The following is a 26,944-nucleotide window of genomic DNA, read 5'->3' on the forward strand; positions in this document are numbered from 1 at the left end:
ACGTTACCAGTAAACATTTCAACCCTGCCCACAAAACAAACAGTGGCTAAGACGGGAAGGTTCAATCCAATCTGCTAAAACCACTTTGTAGGCACACATGCAGCTTCATATAGTTCTCTGTTAGGGTAATTCAAACTTAATTCATGCTAAAAAAAAAAAACCTCATGAGATCGAAAACTATATGTTACGCTAAGATGTCTGTTTAAGAATTGCATTAGTTAGAGCTTCTGAGCCAAATGTTTGAGAAAAAAAATGGTGCAATTTTTTTATCGTATTTTTCTGCAAAGACAAAACAATGTTTTTTTTCCACTAACCAGTAGGGTGTGACATGCCGTGTTACATACTCGTCAACCAGAAAATATGCCTGCCATTCAGTCTGCTTTTTCAACCAAACAAATTGTTTTAGGATAACTGTGTTGTCTCATTCCCATTTCTAACCCTTTTTACAGTATGATGTTTATCTTTTTTTTTTAAGTTATGCATGCTTAAAATTACATTGAAGCCATTGCTGCTTGAATTTGTAAAGTTGCAAAATGATATTAAAATCACACAGTTGGAATACGTCATCCAAGTCTTTAAAAACAAAGTTTCAGCCGTGGAAACACCACATCATGGTGGTGCTTTATGAGATAGAAAATAATTCTTTTCTACAAAGCTGGACTCTACAATACTCAGTGAATAAGTTGAAGGAACATTTTAGTTCAGTAGCAGACCAAAGCATTTGACCCACTTACAGACCTGAATTGGAATCCAAGGAGCTATTTCACTAGCATAGCTAAAAATCCAATTATACAAGGCAACAGATCTGACTGATGAAAATTTAACGCTTTAGGGTGACCCCGTGAACCCGGGTCCCTACACATTCTGACAGAGGATTGGAGAAACACTTCCTCTGTGTCACAGTCATGGTCAGATGCCTCGCCTACAGCAGAAAGCCCCCACTGAACGGCACAAAGCAGAGCCGGGGAGACAGCTTATGTTGTCACAGCTGCGCACAGGCAGTGCCACTGGTATGCCTTTACAGATTATAAAGACTTCACTGTTCCTCTGCAAGCTCTCCGCAAGCTTTATGCTGTTTGACTGATCAGATGCAGGAAAGTAAGACTTTTATCTTCTAAGTTGCTGATAAAATGATGGAAGAGCAAGATAGAGAATGTAGCTCTGTGCCAAGAACTGTCATCATTCAAATTCACTTTCCAATAAGAAAAAACAATGATCCTTAGCTTCTACCAATAACTCAAAAAGAAACAGTCACTGGAGCTAAATATGAACAGCATGACAAATAACTTCTTGTTTTCTATATCACTGTGAAATGGACGTGAAAGATAAAGAAGCTGTTGTGCTTAAATGTTATCCGGCATTAAAGTCACTCACCTTGTGGCTGTACTGAGCTGCTCAGCAGGTTTGCTCTCCGTCTGTGAAAATCCAGCCTCAGACGTTCTTGCAGTAACTTGAATTTTCTGTACATAAAGGTGAACAAACACAAAGTCTGTTATGCAAAACCATGCAAACAATCCACTGAAAAAAGAGGCTTCCAGTCCTTTTTTTTCTCTGTTAATTATTGTGTCCAACACATGTTGAGCTTCCTGGTTTTTCCAACAATGAAAAACAAGTCAGCAGGTTGATGCCCCTCTCTTTTCCTTAAGCTGAGGGTGTGTCATTATGAACAAACATGGATTAATATTTGACTTGGCTCTTTGCTTTGTTCCTTTCGCTGTAGTCTTAATGAGATGTAAAGCTACCTCAAGAGTTACATGTAGCTTCAACATTTAGGTGACTAACAACATGTCCTCACACAATCAAACTACTGCCTGTCGATGAAGAAGCCCCAAGTTTTTATTGTTTGAATAGTCATAAAAAAGCCTCTGTAGAAGCTGCACTTTGCAGTCTGATAAACCTATTTGTTGAGTAACTAACAGAGGGCTGGCCAACGAGTCAGGGACCAAGAGCCACAAAAATGACTGTGGTACTACAAAGGGCCACAAAAGAAACGTGATCTTATGTAAACAAATTTACACAACATGAAAATCAATACATTTCCAATTTTCAAAGTGAGACTTATTGTTTGTGTGTTTAAAATTTTTACTTGAAGCCATGTCAAAGACAAATTTCTGTTTCTACTGCAGAAGAGACAAAGTTCCACCTATCTATCTATCTATCTATCTATCTATCTATCTATCTATCTATCTATCTATCTATCTATCTATCTATCTATCTATCTATCTATCTATCTATCTATCTATCTATGAGCACATAAGCAATTGAGAGGAGCACATGTAGAGAAAAGAAACTGAAACCGAAGTATCAACTTTGTCACCCAAGTATTGATCAGTACTGATCCCAACGCTGGCATCAATTTATCAGTTTTATGAATGGATCGAAGAGCTGCACAACGAAAGGCAAAGAGCCACATGCAGCTCACGAGCCACAGGTTGGCCACCCCTGAACTAACACATCGAGAACCTAAAGAAACTAGCATTGTTGCTAACCTGGGGTTCATGTGCACATGCACGCACACAACTTTTACTTTGAAGGTTTTAAGTCAACACTTTAAAAAAACAACACAGTGGTAATGAAGTAATGTCTATCATTATTTCCCAAATCTGGAAGTAGAAACTGTGAAATACTTGAGAAACTGAATTCTCCTCCCTGTGTAGCACCTGGGAAATACTGATTTGTGGGAAGCCTCTGTCTACACTAACCTGTCCATAGAAGTCAGCTGAAGGAGACGATCGGGATCGTTCATGGAAACAGATGGTTTGGTTTTTGTCCTCTGCTCCAGAATCCAGGATGTTATCAGCTGAGCGGTACCGCCCAGTGGGTCTGGTTTCAGGGTTCTTCTTCTGGATATTCCACCTTGCCTCGTACTCGGCAAAGGTGCCAAGTCTCTGCTGGTCCAGGACGGACAGCTTGTGCGAAGAGAAAGGACCCCCCTGGACCACCTCTGTGTACTCTCTGCTCTTCGTGCTTTTATTTGTGTGTTCTGTTTCATCAGTGGAGCCTGGACTTTGGGTTTTAGTCTCTGTAGGGATCTCAGTATAGTTCTGAGCAGGGATGGGACTGGGAAAAGCTGGCTCTTTGAAGAGCTGTGATTGGTCCTGTAAGGGGGTCACATTGTCATTTTGCTGGAGATCTTCCTTCACTCCAACCTCATGGATTTTGTCTGGTTCGGAGAAAGACCTCACCTTCTTCTCTGCAGGAAAGCGTTTTCGGCCACCTATGCGAGACACCTGTCCTCCCACAGCCCCTGGTTTACTCATCACAGACTCCGCTACGGTTGGCAGAGGGGGGGCATCTTTACGGGCCAGTCCTGTGTAGTTAGGTAGAGTCTCAGGTGTGGGATGCTCCAGTAACACAGGCTCCAGGTCTTTCCTCCTGAAAGATGTCGCCTTTAGGACCCTTGCTTGGGCCTCCTTTAGATTATCCTTGTAGGTGTTGGTGAAGGGGCTGCCTGTGGAAGCTGGGCTGGTGCCTTGAGATGACTTCCAGACATCCTGATCACCTTCAGCCTCACCCTCAGAACCAGGAAGTGTGGCTGCACTCATACTTTTCTGCAGCCTGGCTCTTCTCATCTGGATTTCATTCCTCAATGTGGTGGCAAAGCGGTCGCTCCGTCTCACCTGTTTACCCTCGAGAGTCTCCTCAGAGTCAGGGGCTCTGGTTCTGTTGTCTTGGCCTGCAACATCCAGGGACAAAGAGTGAAGCATGGGGGTCACTTGAGGGCAGATTTTGTTGCTGGGATGTCTCATGTCTTGGGGTAAGTCTCTGTTTTGCAGTTGCAGAGACCTTCTCTGTTCAGACTGTCTACTGGGGGGATAACTCATGAACTGAGCTTCTGCATGGTGTGTGTTGTTTCCTCTCTGGTTTGTCGGATCATCCTGGTTTGATTTGGGTCCAGTGGTGACTTGGTGCTTGCTGTATCCGTTGCTGTCTTTCAAGTGAGAGCTTGTGGAGTGTTGCTGCGGTTGGGGCAGTTGATACTTGACTTTAGTGACAGTCTTTGGGCTGAGAGAGTTACGCTCACTTGTAGCCAGGTCAGCCCCTGGGACGCCCCTCCTCTCCTCTGGTTTTTCAGACAAGGGCTGTGAGTTTGGCTGTGTGGGCTGACATGTTGTGACACAGTAGTATCGGTTGGGCCCGCTGCTGTCAGAGTTTGGGTCAGTGGATGAGGTGCTCGGGTTACGTCTCTGGTTCTGACCAAAGTGCTGTGCAGAACCGTTTGTGGGCAGTTCCTGCAGGCTACTAAAGTAGCCACCTACGTTCTGTGGCTTTGGTGCAGATGTTGCCCAGGGCTGAGAGTGAAAAGTGCTTTTGTCACTGTGGTGCCTCTGATGGTGGGGCTGGCTTTGCCGGACGTCACTGCTGGACAGAGAGTACTGCTTGTTAGAGTTAAACTGGTTTGACTTCTCAGTGGGGTAAAAACCGTCACCATCGTTTTTTGGGGACTGTTTATGGTTCAAGCGGTTTTCAGAGGGGGCCCTTGGAGTCACGTAAGCTTCAGGTCCTTCAGGGTGGGCTACAACAAGCCCCCTTTCATGCACCTTTGTTGCAGCAAAACTGTCACTGCGAGCAGGTGGAGGAGGGGGAGGAGGAGAGGGGGAGGCAGTCTTCTTTTTCTCAGGTACGTGCCAAACGGGTCCACAGCTGGTTCTACTTGAAGTGGAGTGGCGGGATCCAGGTGAGTCTTCAGTCTGTGGGCCTTCACCGCTTGTGCTGACACCTGGCATCTGAAAGTATGCCACCCTGTCGTCCTGTTTGGCTCCATCCATCAGGCTCTGGCAGTTTCTGCCATTGTTGTGCTTTCCTCCTGAGTCCCACTGGCTGAACTTGTAGATCATATTCTCTGTGGAGGCCGTGTTGCTCTTTGAAAGGGTGTAGTCTGGTGTCCCAGAGCTGGTGGAGAAGGAGCTGTAGGCTGAGTCTCTTTTCCCTCCTCCCAGATGCTCCATACTGTTGTTGGACTTGGCAGGTGACAGCTGTCCAGCTGGGTATGGGTGTGAAGCATGTTCTAGGCTGTCCATGCTGCCATGAGAGCTGAACTGGTCAGACACTCGGCGCAGATTTGTCTGCTCCCAGCCAGAGGAGAGATCATTTGAAGAAGAGCTGGAGAAAAACATAAAGGACTGAGCATCAGAAAACCAACATTTATTCCTTTGCCTGAAGAGAAGTTTTTGTTTTTTTACCATTACAGCTCTACCACAATTGAGTTTTGTATGTTTGCACTGTATTGTGAGGATTCATGACAGTAAATAAGATTTAATCTTCTCCCAGTTATTTCATACAGCAGCAACTTGGACAAACAAGGCTTAAACAGTGTTAATGTTCTTGCTGTATTGAATAAACTCTAAATGCTTCATTTCATGTTCATATGGCTTAAAAGAGGATTCATGGTTACCAACATCTGGGCTTATGCATGAGACCTTTTAAGAAAGTTTGAAAATAATTTTCTTACAAACACAAGTTTTCAGAGGAAGCTCATTTCCACCAGTAAAAACAATAATAAAGGTTAGGTTACAACACTAGGCCTGGAAAAAAATAGTAAATTGTTATTCCAAGATGGTGGGACAAAAAAATATTAAGAAGCTGAAAAATTAAAAGTACTGTGGTGAGTTTGTTAAAGCAATGGATAGAGATGGGATGAAAACAAAATTTCTTTGTTCAGGACAACTTTCACCAGAAGCAACACAACAAGGAAAAATATTTATCAGCAGTTACATAGCGCTACTGTTTGAAACATGACAACGATCAAACATTGTTTGTACCCTAGTTTAGGAGCCATCTATATTTAGCGCAACTGTCCCTGAAACATGTCTGTAATATGTATCGTTAGTGAATTCTGGTGATGTCCTGCCAGTCATCTACCAAGCAGAGCTAACGAAACCTCACTCTTCATTTTATGGATAGTTATAAGATTTAAAAAAAATCATTATTATGAGATATGAAGTTACAACTATGAGATAACTCTAAGTCTTTTATCTCATAATTTTAATTAATTATCTCATAATTATGATGTTTTAATAAGTTTGTGTTTTGTATTTCACAATTACTGACCAGAAATAACTGACCATCTTATGTAATGTTAACTTGTTATCATATAACTACGACGACCAGTTCTATAAACTCAAAGTTTAACTTGTATATCTTTTTTGTTTGTTCTTTTTCACTCTAAGTTTTAAGAGTTTTACTTCAAACATTACCAAGTTTTTTTTAGTATCAAAACACCAAATAATACAAGTTATTGTGTACACAACCAAAACCAAATTGCACCAAGACTTGCTAAAAGAGACGCAAGCACACCTGTCATTTGTAAGTTTGATAAGTTTGTCAGTGTGCTGCTCCAACCAGAAACACATCTTTTAATCTTGGTGGCTATGAACATGAATAAAGAGTGTTACATTGTAAAAAATATGTTAAACTGTATAGTTCTTTAACAATGGTGCCTAAGGATATCAAATGAAGGGTAGTGCATCTCATCGTGTGATATTGTGCATAAAGTGTAAAGAATTAGTTACAGTACAGCAGCTCATAAGGTAGTAATAACAACAGTAACAGTGTGCAGTGTGGTGGGCATATTCAGAGTTTGGAGGGGGACTGATTGAGGCTGGTTTAGGGTTCGGGGTTTATAGCTGTGCTGAGTGTTTCTTAATATTTTGGAAAACCGTTCTGACCAAAATTATATACTTTAGATTCAAAGTCCTTGATACCTCACACTAAGATTCAGAAGAAAAACTTCAAGTTTCATGAGTTACCTTGCATCATATCTGGTGTGCCAGACTGCTGTGGGTGGAGACTGAGTTTTGGCAGCCTCTGATTGGTTTTCGTTGAACTTGGTGGAGTGCCAGGAGTGAGGCCTGCTTATGGGTTCATTCCGCCTGCAGAGAGGGCATAAAATACAGACTGGATTAGAGAGCAGCCACTTCAGGAGAACAGTATGTGCTGCTTCCACTTTAACTGGCACTCAAACTAAACAAGTCAAACATTTGTTTGGTTTTTTCGCCATCTATAATTCAGACAACATCTGTGATTCACTACAGCAATGAAAAAAAAAATCTACATCATTTTTTTGGGATCTTAACTTCTTGGTTGTCAGTTTTTACACGTGAAACATACCCTTTAAAGCGATTCTTTCTGCATTGCATGTAGAGAAAAGTAAACAGAACACATCAGCGGAAAACAACTCTCATTCAGTTTTGTTTTGACTCACAAACAAACATGTCACACAAAGACATTGTACTGCATGCATGGGATGAAGATGAATCATCTAACTGCACAAACCACAAGTAGATTCAAGGAAACATGCTCAAGAGTGTAACCATGGGAGAGGGAGAGCTGCTATGAGAGTAATGAAGATGATTCGTATCACTAGATGATTGATAAACATGAAAATGGGCACCAGGAGAGGAAAAGGGGGAACAGGGGCTACTTTTAACGATGAAGCCACAAAACCATACCTCATGGAACTTCGCAAAATCTTCGTAAGAAAGCTTCTCGCCACATGCACGTCATTCTCTGAGGGCATTTTCTGAGTTACAATATCCACCATTTTCATATTCCTGGGCAGCAGGGGGAGGAACACACATACACATACACACACTAAGAGCTCATTAATAGTTTAACTGGACTCACAGAAGAAGAAACTGAACATTTAGCTTGTGTGCACATTTCACTACAGTGTTGTCAGAAAAGCTTAAGAGGACAAAGTGCTCTGAAGCTTCTCTGATCCAAACCAATCATAACAGTGTCATAGTTCCCAGGAGAGAAGTATGCAGCTTTCAAGAGGCTGCTGATACACGGTGTTACAGCTCCCTCCACTGGTCAAACTGAGGCATGCTCATGGAGGAGCTAAGTCTGGAGCATGATGAGAAATATTATAGAGCGCCTTTACAGAGAAAACACAAGCTTTAGGACTACTCTGAAGTAAAACAACTTCTCTCATCTTTCACTGGGCTCATGGTCTGAGCAGCACGAGCGGCTGAGGTGAGCTGGTTCGTCCTCAGACCTTGCCATATGGTCCCAGGGGGGGAATGCAAGCCCAGCATGATGCAGGGGGGGCTTAACACAATGGAGAATCTCTTACACAATCAGATCAGCCACAGTAGCCCACAATCCAAGCTGTCGTCTGCCCTCCAGACAGCCTTTCTATCCTCCAACCCTGCGTCATCTGACTGGTGGTCACTCAGTTTGAAAAGTTCTCAAATGGAGTACGATTCCCTCTAGGGGTACTTTGGAGAACTGCATTTTTATTCATGTGTATTCACTTAATATTTATACTCCAATACATATATTAAATAAAACATGTATAAGTAAAGGAGACTAGTTCATTGATACATATTTTTATCTGTGGACCAATTAGCAGATCGAGTGAACCAGACAAAACAGGTTTGGTTTAAACCAGGTCTGAAACACTCAAAGCTGCCAGAGCTGTGATTTGAAACTCTTTTTCATTATATTTTGTTTAATCGTTTTTTTTTCGATTTATATGTGTATTTACAGTTTTACTGACTTATGGTAGAGAACTGCATATTTGTAGTACTGAGTTGAATTTCTTCTGTTTTTATTATATTCTTTGTTTCATTGCTTGTTTTTCTGTTGCTGGCAGAGATGACTTGATGATGTGTGTCTGCTGTCATTGTCAAAGACCAATTGGGGTTGGACAGCATGATGGTTTGTGATGTTATTACGTTTATGTTCAGCCAGATGTGATATCTAACCAGACATACATCAAGAACAATAGATTCCTAGTTGAAACACAGTGGGGCAGCTAAAACATGGAGAAATATACAAAAAAACAAAGTGAAAGCAGAGCGTGGCTTTGTGTTAGGAAAACAAGCCAACATCTGCGTGAGTCAGCGCATTTATGAATTTGTTATTAAGTTATTGAATCAGACACTGACTGATTTGTGCTCCACTGTAGCTTTAAATGTAGGCTGCCTGGTGGACAACAATATTCCACAGAAATTATTGAATAAAATTGAAACCAGCTGATTAAACAATTAATTTACGTGTTAAAAAAGTCTGTTTACAAAAGTGAAACCATTCAAGGCCAGTGTTGTTTGTGTTTTTCATTGGTGTCTGCTCTGCTGTTCACATATGGATTGTTGTTTGTAATTATCCTCTCATATGGTCTTTATTTTTCAACTTACATGTCCTTTTTTTAATAGGTTATTTTAGGGAATGTTTTATTGGTATGTCCTTTCCTGTAATATGTAGGGTTAAGGTTAATATGTAGATTACTGTTTGTGTATCTTATCATATTGTCATGTATTGTCTCATAAGTTATTGTCTCAACTAATCTCTTCGTACATAGTCTTGCATCATTTTTTATTGTATTGTCTCATATGTTTTTGTGTCATCTTGCCTCGTATTGTATTTAATTTTATAATCCAAATTGTATCGTTTTACCTCGTAATGTGTCTCATCACTTTTGTACAAGTCCTTTTTTGAAATATCATTTGGGGCTTTGATGTGTTTATTTGAGGACAGCGGTGAGAGTAGGAAACAACCAAAAAATACGTGGGAATGATGTGCAGTAAAGGCTCACAGGTGGAAACTGAACTCAAGCCATCCACTTTGAGAACTATAGTCTCTGTGTGTGAAGCCCACAATTTAACCTTTGGCCAAACCACTGCTCTGTCCTCATTGCCTTTTACTTGAAGTTCTTACAGGCCAGCTTCTGACAGGCATCAAGTAAACTCAAGTAATGTATCTGACTGAGCTGAGAACACTTTAAAAACATCTAACATTCAATAAACACTGCTGAGATTGAAGAGGGGGACACTGGTGAGTTACTGGTCAGGAATTTTTTTTAGACAAAGCTAGGCTTGCTTACGTCCACACTGGGCTCATGACTCGCCCTACAAAGCCACAAGGCCAAAAGGTCACGCCCCCTCAGTCACCTTGTCTAAAGGCCTTCAATGATCTGATGACATGAGGTCCAAACAAAAGCTCCCTTTCAGACGCAGACCTGAAAACAAACTACTCAAATGAAAAAAATAAGCTTTTAGTCTTCCCACCCAACACTAATTTTATAGATTGAGAATTAAGCTCAGAAAAGTGGGTCAATTCCACAAAATTAATAGTGGATTAAAGTTCAGGCCTGTTTGGGGGACAAAGAAAAAGCCAACATGGAGCTCAGTCTTCCTTGTCTCCTCACAGTCCGTGTTTCTGGGGCACTAGGAGCTAGCCACACATGGCGCCTGCTATTGGCATGCAAATGAGGCTGGTTTTATTAGGCCTATCGTCAGGGCTACAGCTGGTCCGGCACAGATATGCTAGAAAGTGAATCAGTCGGCTGGAATGGGGGCAGGGGGAGAGGCCGTTTTCTGAGTGATTGGTTTGGAGCCCCAAATCACTTCAGATGTATCCGGTACCAACCAGCCCACGTTCAAAAATAAACACATCACACAGCAAGTCCACCAACCAATCTTTGGGACAGACTAACAGCCAATTAATGGAAATACTTCCTCAGAATATTCCCAGGAGATTTTCCTTTGAGCTTTTCCCTCAAAGATTAATTTGATTTTGAAATGCTAAGACTAGCTGATCGTGGCTTAACCTACATGATGGCTGACCTCGTGTTGAATGATAAAACGAAGAATAACAGAGTATTAAGGTCAAAAAAGGGCCCTGGTGTGTCCCCAACTTGATCACTGATTTAACAAAACAACAAACATCAGGTATCACAGCCTTCAGTGGACGAAAAAAAAACAAAAATGTTGATTTTGACTCACCAAGCATCTGGAGGAAGGAACTCAGAATAGACACAAAGATGAAATGTGTAATCCAAATGATGATAACTCAATCCTATAGTGGAGCTCAGTTTGGGATTGAGAACAGGTGACCATGTGCTGGTCAGGCACCAAACTCCACTTCAGACACTTCAAAGAAGCGGCACAATAAAGAGAGGCACAGGCTACAGAGCATCCTTCACCTCCAACACTGATCCATGAACTGAAACACACCTACCAACAACTACCACAAATGAACATTCAACACACAGCAGCCATGACTTAAACTAACTTCTCTGGGCAGAATTAGTTTGAACTGAGGGGAGATTTCCCTCAGGATTACGAGGGGTTTTACCCCCATGAGGGGGGAGAAGCAGTGTGTGGAGAAGGAGGAGGGCTATTGTCGCAGCCAGTCCCTTTGGAGTATTCCCGTACCTTGCCTCGTCTCATTGGCTCTAAGGGGCTAACATGCTAATGAAGGGATGGAAAGCCGGACTCTTCTACCCTCTTGTGTGACAGGCCTGCATTTATACCATTGCCATGGCAACAGGTTGCTTTCTACAAGGGTGGAGGGTGCCCTGGTTCCTGAAAGACTCCAGGAATGAGCACTGCAACTGCCCAGGGAAGACGTCAGCGACACACAGCAAATGCAAACGAAGATTGAAAACTCCTGACTTGCGCATGTTTTGTTTGGCTGCTTTTTAAAGGGCTGGGTTTAATTCATAAATTTAGAATTTTAAAGTTAAAAACTTTTTTGGGGGGTTAATCGGTTTGGATCCTTTAACTTGAGTCTTTCCTTCAAGGTTCCTGCACATTAATCAGCGCCTTTGAAAATGTTCCTTCTTTTAGTGAGTGGACTGTCACTGTCATTTCATGTCTGCTTTGTCAAATTTAGGCATTCAAGTTGTTCTTTCATTCTGTCATTTTATTAACACCAAGTTATTATTTGTGAGAGTAGGTAACATGCTGAATCAATGTGGACAAAGTTTCAAATTGTGATCTATAGGTGCACTGGTGTGAAGAGTCTATTCAAAACAGCCACATGAGAATAAAGTCAGTGTGGCACAAGATTTCCTCAATTTGTGATGTCACGGATTGGGGAATTTCATTTAAAGAGTACAATTAAAGTAATTCTTAAACAGAAACAATCCTCTCTGTTCTTCGCTGTTGGGTTATTTTTGTCTTGTATCAAACTTTCTGATTCAGATTTGAGGTCTAAAACATACTGCCGTGTTCCATGATTGGTCATTTTAGTCTGAAAAAAAAAGACTCTGTAACATGGCAGCAATGGAGGAGGCTTCCAGAAAGCAAACTCTTTTCAATCCTCCTTTTCATTTAATCAGTCACCATCACTTCTTAAGGAAAAAGAACCATTTTAAATGAAAGTCCTTTTTGTATCTTTTGTAAAAATGTGCCCAGGCAGAAAATTTAAGAGGTCTGTTGAAAGAATGGTTACAATCTGAAGCTGATAGGAGGGCACTAAAGTTAACACAGATCTACTGTGAGAGAAACAGCCAAGCATACAGTCCAAACAAGGTTTGCATAATGAGAGTCAGCAAACCCAGTGTTGTCATTACCAGTTTACAAACGCTTCCCAAATTGTATGCAGAAGCAAGAGGTGAGAAGCAGCCAAACAATCTGTTCCTTGGACAGGTGGCTGCGTTAACCAATGTTTGACATGCAGCTAAATGAGCTGCAGCCTTATTTACATTGTAGGGAAGAAATATGCTGAGATTGTCTGCAGCCGAGCTGCCCTTTTCAGGTGAGTCGCTGACTCCATTTGGTCCCTGTGGGTCTGACAAAGACCCTCTTCAGAAGGACCCACAATCAAACCAGTCATGTTTCGGGTGAGAGAGGTGAACCATGAGCAGCATGTAATGACCAGCACATTCCTGAGCTGAGTGGAATACCAGCTGTCAAGTCAGTGGCTGTCCGCACTGACCCCCAACCCAAAACACCTGGAGACCCTTTGTCTAAGGATGAGGATCAGAACAGCATCACTGTAACAAAGCCCTCTGTAACAACATGCAGTTATCACAATTCCTTGAGTATCAGTGTCCTAGAGCCTCAGATTAAGAGACAACAACTTGGTCATTACTTAAGAATGATCCTGATACTTTGAAACTTGGGCTTTGGACATATTTTGGAGTCCCACTGACTAAGTGCAAAAAAGCTTGTGTGTCTCAGTAATGTGAAATCACACAGTGGGACAATGATGTTATTCCATTGTAAAGTTCCAGTGTGAGTACAAAAGAGTAACAGCAGAAGAACTTTGTTCCTGTTGCAGAATTTCAGAGTGTAAGCAACTAGAGTAGTTTATTTCCACTCTGAAGCCACAGCTGGCCCAGGTCATGCTGCTGGTCATCCATCAAAAAAAGACAAATTCCAGAAGTTTCTAATTATCATTGAATGGGGCGAAGGGGTGGCTGGGGGACCTGAGACTAGCCAAGTTGAGAAACATTATCCTAAAAAAAAAACAAGTAAGGTTTAAAAAAAAAAACCCTACATAGACAGACTGTACTGGAAAAACTAAAGATGTTTGTTCTCAAACAGAGGCAGGCTCCTGTTGCCCTCCGTTGACAATAAAAGCAATTTTGCTTTACAATCACAACTTCCTCAATCAGCTAGTTTAATTTTGTGAAACACAAATGTTGTCTCAGATCAAAACCAACATGTCAGAACGTCAAACAACAAATGAAAATACCTAATCAGTGGCAGCAGCAGTACTGATGCTTATTAAACGTTTATTAAAGTAAAGAAAAAGTGAAAAGGGAACATCTTTATGCTTCAGGTTTTTTGTGTTGCCATGGCTGCTTTAGTTGTGCTTTCTCCAACAGCCAGCTTGCTTCCTAACTGGCTATTGTTGATTTATGTGAAAATCCACATAGTACATGCTTGTTCGTTTTGGTCCACTCTAAAACACAACAGGTCTTCTGATAATAAATTTTTAACATATTTGATATTTGCAATTTAAAATAGGCTCATTCAAGAGCATCCGCAAGTTCATGTGCACTTGTATTATTTTATGACCTCCACATTACACAATGCAGCATCTACAAAGGCAAATCTAGAGCCTTTAGTCAGACCCAGAAAATACCAGAGACCACATGTGTGAGAAGTAGCCAGACATTCACGAAGGTAAGGTTTCTTCAGAATTCAGCTTTAAATAAAGCACACTACAAGCAAGTTGGGATAAGATATATCCCTAACTCTAACCTAGCCCAAACCCTATATTGCAAATCAAGACTACATTAACCATACATTAAACCAAACATTTCCCAATAGAATAAGACCTGTCTTTTTCCTACAACATTCATATACATACCTCTTGAAATATTTGTTAAGCTCAAACATTTCTTCATGTCACATGGTTGAAAAAAAAATCACCACAGTTCGAAAACAAGTGTCTTTTTTGTCTTGATTGGAGGTAGTCAATAATATACAAAGATTTGATTACGACTTTAAGCTAGTGATCCACTTCAGTGACTGCATGTCCACTAACCTTGGCAATGGAGCAAACCAATTAGAAGCCGTGGGGGGGGCAGTTGAGACAGAGCTCCGCAGAAATCTCTTAACTGTGATTTCCTCAGCTGAGACCCAAAAAATGTTAAGAAATCTGCTTATTACAAGAATTCAGAACCCAACATTCCTGACATACTATGTGGGCTTATTATGAAAAACAACGAGCGGTGCTTGTAAGCCACAGCAATGCAACCCCCACTGAATGCTCACACTGTAAGGAAAGCCAGTAAGCTTTAACAGGTATAATTGGATTGTGCACCGAACCTCTGGGTCCAGCTCATCTAAAATAGCCACATAGATGCAATCGCGGTACTGGAAAGGAACCATATGTTTAAGACGACAACAATACAGATGTGTTGTCTCAAGATAATGACGCATGTTGGTTGATGTGGTACTTCTGTAACAAAGCCAGAAGGGGGAAACAGAAAGCCACAACAAACCTAGCTTCTCGCTGTAAAGTTTAATGATTCACTCCACTGTTTGTTGCTTGTTCGAGAAGTGCCTCAAGGGAAGGAAAAAGGAGGACGAGCCAGACTGCAGGGGGCCTGATGAAAATATTTAATCTGCCTCAAACTAGAGGAGAGGTAGACAAAATAATGTATGCATCATTCAGTTAGCTCTGGAATACAATACCCTAGCTACTAAAACACCAAACAAAAGCTTTTTTATGTTTGAAATTGTGCTACAGTGAACTTTCCTGTACATCAAATACCAGACTGTATAGTGTTTGTTTCATTTACCTTCATAAAACTGTTTCAACACTTTATATCCAAACACAGTTGGGTGGCCAATTAATAACGTCACTTCAACTTAATTTTTGTTTCTTTTGAACCAAATCAGAGTGCTTTGAAGAGGAGATGGCACAGTAAGAATCATTTCCTGCTCTAACATCACATAGCTATGTATCGTCTCTGCCCCTCCAGAAAACTAATCTCCACACTTGAATTTTGGCACAGCTGATTAAAACCATTACTTTAGCCAAACAGACACAACTGTAAAAGCTGAAATGTATCATTTGTAGCTGCTGTCTCTTTACAACCAAACACAACAATATAAAGGAACAGGTTCCTTTAAAAACAAGACTCAGAGTTCAAGTGCACATACAGTCCTCCTGGTCTCTCTACTTACAAAATTAAACTTAACATCTCTAGCAGATAAAAGAGAGAACGTTCCACTTTCTAATTGTTTACCATTTTTCTCAGACAGAGGCCGAAGTTCAGCTTTATGTTTCCTCTCATTCTCAGAACTACCCACAGAGAAGTATCATCCTGCTGCGTTTGTAACACAAACTTTACAGCCTGAACACAACCAGGCCCTTATTTCCTCCATGCTGCTATGGTGATCAAACGTTGTGATGAGTTGCTTCTTCACACACACCTGATTAAAAATTAGTCTATATGGGCTTTTAATTATGACCAGATTTTATTAGTCAAGAACAGCAGCCGCACCCTGCTACTACAAGCTATCCTGCTTTAATGGGAAAGGCTTTATTGGCTGTTTCATTGCATTTCTATTTAGGCTAGTGCTGTGTGTAGTTTGATGTTGATCGCCACAGCTTGTGATTCATCACCTTTCTACTAAAGAATCTTTGCTGAATCTTTTTAAAGTTACATGACAGAACCATAGACTTCATATCAATTGATCGAGACCTCTGTGAAAGTACCTGTCTGTTCCTGAGACACTAAAATAAAGCCAATTGTCGGACGGACCGTTCTGGATATGACGCAGGCTTTGAGCTTCCTTTCTAGAACACCAGTCGGTCACATGAGCTGAGCTGTGTCTCTGATTGGAAAAACTTGTGATCCTTAAATGTTCTAAACGAAATTAGCATTTCAGACCTAAGCAGTTTTTTGAACCAGGCTGTAAGGTTTTGTTAATGCCATAAAAGCCTGGTTTTTGGCTTGGTGTGTAGTAGGCAGTTTCCAGTCTTTCTGCAGCCAGCGTCTCAATGAACAGCAACTTTAAGCACTTCCACATATGGGCGGGCCCCTCCCTACCTTTCTGACAACTTAAAACCTCATGTTTTACCTTTGACTCTCAGATCCTCTGATCAGTGTCTTCTGGTTGTCCCCAGGTCAAGGTTGAAGCTCAGGGACGACCAAACTTTCTCAGTATCTGCGCCAAAGCTCCGGAATGCTCAACCTCTTCATGTTAGCTGTCCCCCTCTCTGCCTGTTTTTAAATCAAACTTGAAAACAAACTTTTACTCCCTGGCTTTTTGCTTGAGAATGTGGCTTTTGATCTTTTCTGTTTTAAATGATCCTTTTATGTCCTCCAGTTTTTACTTTTGTCCTATGTCTGTGTTTTGTTTTGTTTTATTGTTTTTATTTTTTTACTGTACAAAACTTTGGTCAGCAATTTGTTGTTTTTTAAAAGTGCTTTTTAAATTGGATGTTAGCGCTTCCTCTAATTTTTTTTTACCTGGAGGGAACACAGATTTTGGCTGTTGCAAAGTCAGTGTTGAAGCCATTACCCACACTCCAAATCATCTTAAATTTTTAAGAAGGGTGCAGAGTTTGTAGATGGCTATGAAACTGAATGAAATGAAAAGCAACACCACTCAGTTCACTGTGAAAAATAGTGTAAATAGTGAAAAATATTTAGAGCTCCCCCTACTGACTGGCTGCAGTATGGCTCATACATCCATTTCTGTTGAGTTTACTAACCTAATAAGGTTCAAATGAGAAAATTAAAACATATTGTGCTCCAAGAAAATTATTTTAAAACTTGGTGTCTGTCTTAAAAGTCAGTTTGTATAATTCTGATTTATGTCCAGTAGTGCACCTCTTTCAATTAAGGATGCACGATATTGGATTTTTGCCGATATCCGTCCGATATGCCGATATATTGAAACCCCTTTTGGCCGATACTGATAATCACAAGTTTGTTTGATTTTTTTCACTGTAAAGAAAGCTAAGTCTATCCTGTACTGGAATTTATATGTTACTCTTATTGTGACGTCTTATTTGTTTAAGAAACACACATAAAACAAGACAAAAACCATTTGATTGTACCATAAATAAGAAATGTATTATTTTTTCAAACTCAAGACATTCAGTATTGAAATACAGAAAAATAATTCCTTTAGATCACATGAACTTTGAATGTACAATGCATTTTTAAACAGAACCAAGCAGCATTTGATTATTTTAGAGCTACTGTAACAACCTGGTGACAGACACAGAGCTCCGCAGTGCAAATAAATGAAGTGCTACATTTCATTTAAGGAGCTTATTTTTCAGGTGGAAAATAATAATAATCCTAACTGAACAGCACCTTATTGGCTGTGCCTATCGGCAGAAATTTTCATATCTGCCAATACCGATAAACGTGTTTTTAAGCTTTTATCAGCTGATACCGATATTGTGCCGATAATATCGTGCATCCCTACTTTCAATAGGAGTAGCATGGAGACATGGTGTCCGTTCCAGTCAATTCTCAAACTGCTGCAGGGAGGCAGGTGACAGACTAGATGATTTGCAGCACACTGCAGAAAATGACATTTTTTCTTTCCAAGCAAATGAGTTGAGTTGTTTTATTTGTCAAAAAACACTAATTACACTTCATACTTCAAGTTGTCCACTATGGATGCCAACGTTTGATACATAAGGGGAGCTTTAAAACCAAGTTTGCAGTCAGAACTTTGTGACCCATCTGACGTGGAGACACATTTATTTTCTCTCTTTTTTCTTCAACCAAAAAAAAACCTGTTGCCAACTGCCCTTTCCATCCAGATGACTTGAAGAGCCAAACGTGTTTCTTTGCTGAGAAATGTTTCTTGCTGAAATTGCTACGTATTGCTTTTGGATTTTCTGGCAAAAAATTCAAAATAGCCACTGGAATGCAGGGCGCTGTAATTTGTTTATGTGTGCCAATTATAGTGTTTAACTGTACGCAGTAATTGGTGTTAAACAAATTAAGAATGAGACGTGCAATTAGACTTTAGCCAACACCCTGCTTTGTTTTCTATTTACAGATATTTTCAGAGAGTTTTAAAATGTGAAAACAACTGTAAAACTGTAGAACTTTAAAGGTTTCCTTCTTTAACAGACTAATGTTAAGCTCAATGTCTACACAGCTCTGTCAGGGCATGTGCAGTGAGATCAAGATGTTTCACACAGATAACCAAACCTTCCTGTTCTTTCTGTGACGTGCGACAGGCCTCTCCCCTTCCCCTCTCCCTATGACATTACACCAACAATCTCACATGAGTCACTGCATGCAAAATAAATCAGGCTCCTCCCTGCTGCTGTCTGTTCAGAGACCACACCTGTGGACAGGAGCAGGTTCTGACAGCTTCCTGATCCTCGTCACAGCGATCCAACATTATCCCAAAGATAAAAAGAGAGGTGTTTCACAGCTGACACTTTTACAAGCTCAGACACAGAATACGCTTCAGTCAAACATTACATTACAGCTTTACATGGATGCAGGTAGTAATGAGCAATTCTACACTTTGAAATATTTCGAGCTGCAGCTCTGCACCAAACATGCAGCCTTTGATCAAAAAAAGAACAGAAATGGGGCTGCAGTTCTGAGGTCCTATAATAAACAACTATCACTCTGCTTCTAAATTAGACAACGACTTGTTATTGTGGCCTTGAAAATGAGTGACTGGAGAAGTTATGTGAGACGGGTAGAACAGACTAAATTCCGCAGCACAGACGAGTAAAAGGAAGGAACAGCCTCATGGGACTAAAAGCCAGGATACAATATGAACAATGAGCCTCATCCTTGTGAGGAAATGTCTCTCTCCATTTACAACAAACATACAAAAATGACAATCCCCAGATCCTGCAGTTATGCTTCCTGCTTGTCTGGTAAATTAACTCATGGATCCAGAAAAACTGTGTGTTACCGTTAGAGATACTCTTTTTGATTTTACCACAGTGTCAACAGGAAGAGGTGAAATCATTGACTCTATGATGCACCAGACTCATTTTTCTATGTGGTATAGTATACCAGTATAGTATAGTATCGTATAGTATAGTATAGTATAGTATAGTATAGTATAGTATAGTATAGTATAGTATAGTATACCAGTATAGTATAGTATAGTATAGTAAAGTATATTACAATATAGTTTAGTATAGCATAGTATGGTATGGTATGGTATGGTATGGTATGGTATGGTATGGTATGGTATGGTATGGTATGGTATGGTATAATACGGTACGGTACGGTACGATACGGTACGATACGGTACGATACGGTACGATACGGTACGATACGGTACGTGAGGTGTGTCATGATACATTATTTAAAAAAAAAAAAAAACAGAAGAAAGATGAATGAATGTCAACTCGGGCTGTTTGGACAATGCTTTTTTCGGACATCTAATTATAATATTTATTTTATCGTTTTACAAACTTTAATCATTTTTGTATTTAATTTAAGTTAACTTCATCAGCATTTTTGTTTTACAAAAATGAGCATTTTGTAATGCTGTCGAAGAACTTAAAATTTGCCTCTTACTAAGTATGAAAATGCTTTTGAAAAATTCATTAAAAAAAGCACCTTTTCTTTGTGTAGAAGAACTTAATGTTAAGTTCAGGTTGTTTATTTTTTATTACTATTTTTTTTTACTATTTGCATAAAGCTATACAGTTGAATCCGCTCTCAGTCAGAGGTAGAGCGCTAAAAGTCTGACTGGTCATAACAATTTTCGCTCATGCTATTTAATAAGGATTAATTTAGATCCCTGGCACAGATGGTGTATTAACAACAACAAATAAAAGACAGGGAACACAAAAACAAACCAAACAAAACACTAGCATCAGAACTAGCTATCAGCTACATGGTAATTTTAACTCATTATCAACTAAGCTTTTTTATCATGTTTCACAGAGGCTCTTGATTTAAATCCATTTATATTTCACAGCAAACTTATTTTTTTTTATCAACCTCAAGGGCAATCATACTTTTAATGTTAAATACAAGAGTTACAGTTTGTGATGCACAAGTTTAGCTTAAGGATCAACTTTAGAGTGCTATGTGACGATGATGTAGTTTGCCCCACTCGTATTTATGGTGCATATCAAGCATGTCCAACAGAACAAAGGAGTATGCATTTTTCAATCCCGGAACATAAACCTCTTATGTGTAAGCTGCTTTACCTTTTTTGAAAATTGTGTGTTTATGTTGGACTCTGTTGCTTATTTACAGCTCTAAGTTGTCCAGCAGTAGCATAAGTAAATCAAACAAACGTGGCCTGTTACAGACAGTAATGCCTCCTTGTTTCCAGATCCTATAATAGACCTGCCTGTGGAGAGCATAAAACAATGAATGAGCCTCACAGCCGCGTCCTTGTGGAGAGATAAATGGTGAGAGGACTTCCTTGTACGGTAGGATTTGTTCAGGGATTACGTTTTGATATGATACAAAACAGAATGAAATGCATCAGGCAGAGAGACAAAGGGAGCAGTGTTACACACACAACAAGGCCATTGGTAAGAAGACCTGCAGCTCTCACGCTGACAAATGACTCATCAGTTAAACAAGATACACATACTTAACAATACTTAAGAGTCAATAGGTCACAAAGAGTGGCTTCTGGTAGAAAGAGAGACTGTTAAGGTTCATGAGCTCTTACTGTTCTTTCACACTCTGTTCTTTGGGGAAAAAAAGAAAGAGTTGTGCAGCAAAGAAAACAAACCATAAAGCCTTATCACAACTGACTGATAGAAACTCCCCGAGACCGATGGTGTCATATACACAGTAACTTCCTCTTGTTGGTTGCACCTTTACCTGCCAACTCGCAGAGTCAATGATTTCACCTACAACCCCATCCTTCTTCAACTTAATCCTGAAAAACTGTCACTGTCAAACCCTGAACTCTGTCAAACCTGGCAAAACAGGACCATCCAGCTACCAAAAGCTCCACAGACACAGCTAGAAAAGAATCGCAGAAAGCGCAGGCCGGCCTACAGACGCAAGGAGCAGACAAACAGCTGCAGGGACCAGGATCCTCTGTCTCCACTCCTCCGTTTCCTTGGTTTGTTGGAAATGTTACCATGGGGACCTGATGCACTTATGGCAGCAGCAGATGCAAGAGAGCACAGGAGGGGAGGGCACCACGGATTGGTTACGTACCTTTTCACCACCAGACTGAGGGTCTTATGGGAGCCTTTCACCAGGCAGATCGCCTCCTGTCTGAAGCCGCTCAGGGGAATCTCGTTGATGTTGACAAGCTCGTCTCCCACCTGGAGACTCACAGCTGCGGCCTTGCTGCCCTCTTCGACCTGACACGTAAACACAGCAGATGGAAGACTGAGAGTTAAACATGCTGGATTACAGAATATTAAAGCCTTCCAGGAGAGCATACTCTGCAAAGCTTGTTAGTAAAATAATAGCCAAGATAAAATTGATAAATGCTTTCCCAAAATAAACAGCGAAGATGGTTTTGCCTGAAGCTGCAGGTTAAAAGTATTTCAGAAAACGTTGGAGGTCTATTTCACGGTAACAAACGTGAGGAAGAAAGAGTTAAGGTCATTCAGGTCACTGTCAGAGCGCAGTTTGTGGTCTGTCACAGCTGATTTGGCAGGAGTGGAGTCAAGTGTCACAACTTTCATGGTTTCCCTCACTTTTTTCTAGTTTTTGGCTTAAAGATCATCTTTAAAAAATTCTGTGTGGGTTGCTCTGGTGCAACTTTTAATCTCTTCTTTTTTTCTTTTTATATTCTTTCAAATAAAGCCACAATGCAAACACATCTGACTTGTGTGCACCCACATTTGGACTGACCAACATCTGCTTTTCTGTCGGTTTATCTGCCCATAATCTTGGATTTTGAAAGAGACTTCACTTGAATCCATGTTTTCTGAAGTCAAGATACAGCACTCTGGCAGTGTTTTCTCTGAAAGCTTCCTCCACCCATTCTCTTCTCATAACAATAACATTACATGGCTCTGTATCTGAGCAGACGTGCTACAGAGGAGCAGACTTACGTTTGAAAATAACTGGACACAGTACATGTTTTTAATAGTTCCTTTTTTATACTAATATCAACTTTTCATTTCACAGTTGTTCCCTCACAGCACACGTTACAGCTCCAAAAACACAGATCCAGCTTTTCTGCTGAAACTTAAACAAGAGGTATCAGAGGAATAGGTGTGGAAATTCAGTGGAAACTAGATAACTTTATGAATCTTTGCCAGCAGGATGGAGGGAGGACCATGATGTGTCCAAAATATTTGAGTCCACCAGGGCAACTATTGAATCATTTAGGATCTACTGTTTATAAATGGATGCATAAAGACTTCTTAAATCCTTCCTCCACAGAGCCACAGAGATTAAGCCACCTCATACGACCTGACTTCAGGGCTATGTACGGCTTCTCAGTGATTTAACACCTGTGATAAGAAAACCATGATATTTGCTGAAGGTTTTAACACCAACCATGGTTCAGATGCTGATAACACAAGTTTTTTATGAATTATAGCTTTTGCTTAGTTTAAAGTTACATTTCATGTCTTGTTATTCACTTTCTATCTTACATATATCTATACACCAACCCTCAACTTTATTCGATCCACCTTGCTAGTACCAGGTTGAACCTCCTTTTGCCTAAAAAACTGCTTTTATGTCTTGGTGTCACGAGACACCAGATTTAACAAGGTGCTGGAAACATTACTGAGATTTTGCTCCTTATTAACATGATAGCATCACACAGTTGCTACAGATTTGTAATCTGAACATCCATGATGTGAATCTCCTGTTTCACCACATCTCAGCTCTATTGGAGCTCGTTGTCATGTTGAAGAAACCAGTCTGAGATGATTCCAGCTTTATGACATGGAGCGTTATCCTGCTGGAAGTAGCCATCAGAAGATGGGTACACTGTGCTCATAAAGGGATGGACATGGTCAGCAACAATACTCAGGGAGGCTGTGGACTTTAAACCAGGCTCAGTTGGTACTAGAGGTCGACCGATATGGGTTTTTTGGGGGCCGATGCCGATGCTTTCCAAATTTGGGCAGCCGATGCCGATATGCATAGCCGATTTTTCCAATTTGATATTCAGGCTGATTGTTGAATAAATATATATTTATCACATTTTTGTGAAACGCAGCAATTTCTGAGCAACTAAAAGAAATTTATTACAAGTCGTGTCCAGTCCTCTGAACATTTATTCAGCTTTCAAAACAATGAAATATTTTGTCTGAGTAAACACACAATGTAACAAGCAGTAGTAAACATTCACACTCTTCTTAAAATGTCAAAAAAGACATTTACACTTATTAATATAATTTGAACAAAAGTATGTGATGTATCCAAGTGGTTCCACAAGTTTGAGGTGCTCATCTTTTTTGTGCCTGATCAAAAATTGCGTCATTTTATACAACTGATCAAAAATCGGCTTTTTAAAAGAAATTACAGCCGATGGCCGATAGAGACAAATGTCCAAATATCGGGCCGATATATCGGCCGGCCGATATATCGGTCTACCTCTAGTTGGTACTAAGGGGCCCAAAGTGAGCCAAGAAAATATCCCCCACACCATTACACCACCAGCAGCAGCCTGAACCATTGATACAAGGCAGGATGGATCCATGCTTTCATGTTGTTGACGCCAAATTCTGACCCTACCATCTGAATGTGGAGCAGAAATCCAGACTCATCAGACCAGGCAACGTTTTTCCAATCTTCTATTGTCCAGTTTTGGTGTCGCTGTGTGAACTGTAGCCTCAGTTTCCTGTTCTTAGCTGACAGGAGGGTCACCCGGTGTGGTCTTCTGCTGCTGTAGCCCATCTGCCTCAAGGTTGGACGTGTTGTGTGTTCAGAGATGCTCTTCAGCAGACCTCGGTTGTAACCAGTGGTTATTTGAGTTACTGTTGCCTTTCTATCAGCCCAACCAGTCTGTCCATTCTCCTCTGACCTCTGGCATCAACAAGGCATTTTGTCCCACAGAACTGCTGCTCTCTGGATATTTTCTCTTTTTTGGACCATTCTCTGTAAACCCTGGAGATGGTTGTGTGAAAATCCCAATGGATGAGCAGTTTGTCGGGTCCTCAGACTGTCCTGTCTGGCACCAACATATTTTTAGCCCTCTCCTTTTGTGGTTCAAGTCTTCATTTTTTCAAAGTCCAGTTTAGTCCTTGTTGGAATAGATGTAATACCAGGTATAATACCAGAATACCAGGTTTTCATGCCAGAAATGATACCACTCATGTAAAACTACATGCAAAAAGGAGATTTCACAATGAAATATTTTTCCTCCTGCATGAATTAATAAACTATTGTTTTAAACCATGCATGTTATCTATGTTACAAACTATAGAGCAGCATCAACAAAGAAACATGCTTGAGGGATTAGCGACTAAAGGCCCGAAAAAAGCTTAGAGTCTCTTTGTTGTCGACATTCTTAATGTGTTTAATAAGGTAACAGCGAATGCCTAAACACAGTGTTTAACACTGTGAACAGCAGGTAGGACAGTTTTTAAAAGTCAAGGATCAAAGACTATTAAAATACTTCAAAAAGTGTCTGTGTCATCTGGTGGCACCATGTGAAAACAAACTGCATTGTGTTTGTTAGAGGGCAGACACCTGGAATAACACTGTGTCAAAGTTGAGCACACACTGTACAGCGCACTGACTCCACTCTGTACTGTACTGTGTGTTAGTATATTTCCTGAAAAGACCCACTAAGTCTGAAGGCATAAGATAATAAACTGACAGAGCCACAGCTCAGGAGAAGGTCTCTGCAGCGTCAGACAGAGCGAGTGTTAAGGTCAGTGCTGTCCTCGCGCTGACACAGAGTCAGATATGAGCCGTGCAGGACAGAGCGGCTCAGTGAGGAGAGAAAAGCTGCGTGAAGTTGCCTGGCAGTTGGCACATTAACACAGAAAGGCCCTGCAGCTGATTATCAGCTCCCAACCTGTGAGAGGGGGCTGCATGACTTAACCTCTGAGGTATGTGTACATTTACAGACCATTACGTGTTATATGGTCTTTATCCTCCAGAGCCCAGATAGCTCCAATCAAAGCCCCTTTTCATTTTTCTATAATAACGATTTGAAGGCAGAGCCAAGCAGAGCAGACTGAGGATTTTTATGACGGCTGGCTAGATTCCTGAAATGGTCCTGATATGGTAATGTATTTTGTTGAGAAAGTGAATCACTGAACGAAGCCTCTGCCGTGGGTTACTATGTTTAAAACAGACACTAACTCCAGAGTTTGACTGAAAACGGCGCATCATGATGCTGCTTTTGATAAGTTTTCCATCAATGTTTTATATTAAGTTTAAAACCAGAGAACTGTGTATATAGGACAAAGCTGAAATATATGACACATATGAATATATAACTTTTGTTTGTGTATTAGAAGGTTTTTGGTGAATTTTCCTTGCATTTGGACAGCAAAGGAACATACAGATACATGAGCAATGTTTGAATCACTGTTGAAGGTAGAGTGTGTAAAAATGGGAATCTTTATCAGTGTCAGGTAGAAAGATCCTAGACTGAAACACTCCCTTTTTCACCCTTCCTGCCAGGGAAGCAATGGTGGCCTCTGAGGACAAGAAGTTCCTGTGATGTATGATTGTTATGATCCTCTATGTAAAACGTTTTTACCATCAAAAATATCAACTAACACAAATATTCTTTCATGCGAAACAAGTACTTTTGTCTTCTTCGTCTTCAAAACAGTTTCTTCAGACTTCAACATCCAAACCACCAAACAACACCATACAAGAGTTACAGGCAGAATAAGCTGTTTGGCATTAGCAGAGAAGATTTGGCTATTTTTTCATGGGCAAAACCCACAGACACAGCTCTGCTGCTCATCCCAAACATGCATGTTTCTCACAAATACAGCACAATTTATCAGGGAAATAAACAGGCTTTACAACAGTCTTATTACAAAGAAGCAATGTTACAACATATATAATCTACACAACAGCTGCTAGATTAGCAAATTAACAGCTAATTTATTACCGCTATTACAACTAGGGGTGAGTATTGGCAAGAACCTAACAATACTATACACATCACGATACTTGGGTCACGATACGATAATATTGTGATATACTGTCCTACCCAGTTAACTATTTAATTGGAAATGTTTCTATTTACTGTGGTTGAAATAATGAAAGTCAGATGCAGTGTTACATACATCCTCTACTTTTACATTTTGTCTCATATATGTTTTTATGTATGAAATTCTTTGTATTTTAGTGCTGTCTGTCTCTTGTGTTGGTGAGCCAAAGCCAATTTTCCACCTTGGTGGACAATAAAGACATATTCTATTCTATTCTATTCTATTCTATTCTATTCTATTCTATTCTATTCTATTCTATTCTATTAATTTAACTTAAAAACGTGCAACAAGTGTTGTCACTTAAACTACTGTGACATTTAACTAATATTGCAAAAAATTATTGGGTGAAAGACATGGTCAGTTAGTGAAACTGATAAATGTCACTTGGTGTAACCAACGTTACTCATAAAAAATCTAAAACATGACTATGATTATTTCATCAGTCTACTGCACTGTAAAAATTAAACTTAATTGATTTCAAACTAACTGACCCAGAAATAGAGAGGTAAAATTGATGTTTATGGCATCAAAACCCACATCATCAAGTTTAGGAATAAAATATTTTGAATATACTTTGAGATTCTATTTATTATACAGTTTGTGGGCAAAATACAGTGGAGTAGCTCCTCATTGCCATCTACTGCAGTGGAGGTGCAGAAGACGT

General features: G+C 40.2%; 1 protein-coding gene across 5 annotated transcripts in view; it reads right to left on the bottom strand.

Annotated features, from left to right (window-relative positions):
- Positions 1–26,944, bottom strand: part of shroom2a (shroom family member 2a) — a 53,496-nt gene that overhangs the window by 13,883 nt on the left and 12,669 nt on the right. Inside the window, exons 3-8 of one of the 5 annotated variants that reach the window (XM_074668118.1) lie at positions 21,341–21,489; positions 7,452–7,553; positions 7,111–7,128; positions 6,750–6,872; positions 2,703–5,103; positions 1,375–1,460 (exon numbers count right to left, since the gene is read on the bottom strand). In XM_074668118.1, coding sequence (XP_074524219.1) covers positions 1,375–1,460; positions 2,703–5,103; positions 6,750–6,872; positions 7,111–7,128; positions 7,452–7,553; positions 21,341–21,489 — 2,879 coding nt within the window. Of the gene's footprint in view, positions 1–1,374; positions 1,461–2,702; positions 5,104–6,749; positions 6,873–7,110; positions 7,129–7,451; positions 7,554–10,730; positions 11,061–21,340; positions 21,490–26,944 lie in introns of those variants that run through there. The other 4 variants (XM_074668122.1, XM_074668120.1, XM_074668123.1 and 1 more) reach the window with 4 other exon arrangements.

The sequence above is a fragment of the Halichoeres trimaculatus genome, unplaced genomic scaffold (assembly GCF_033239565.1).
Source record: "Halichoeres trimaculatus isolate MK-OKI-2021-1 unplaced genomic scaffold, fHalTri1.1 fHalTri1_scaffold_4, whole genome shotgun sequence".
Taxonomy (NCBI): Eukaryota; Metazoa; Chordata; class Actinopteri; order Labriformes; family Labridae; genus Halichoeres; species Halichoeres trimaculatus.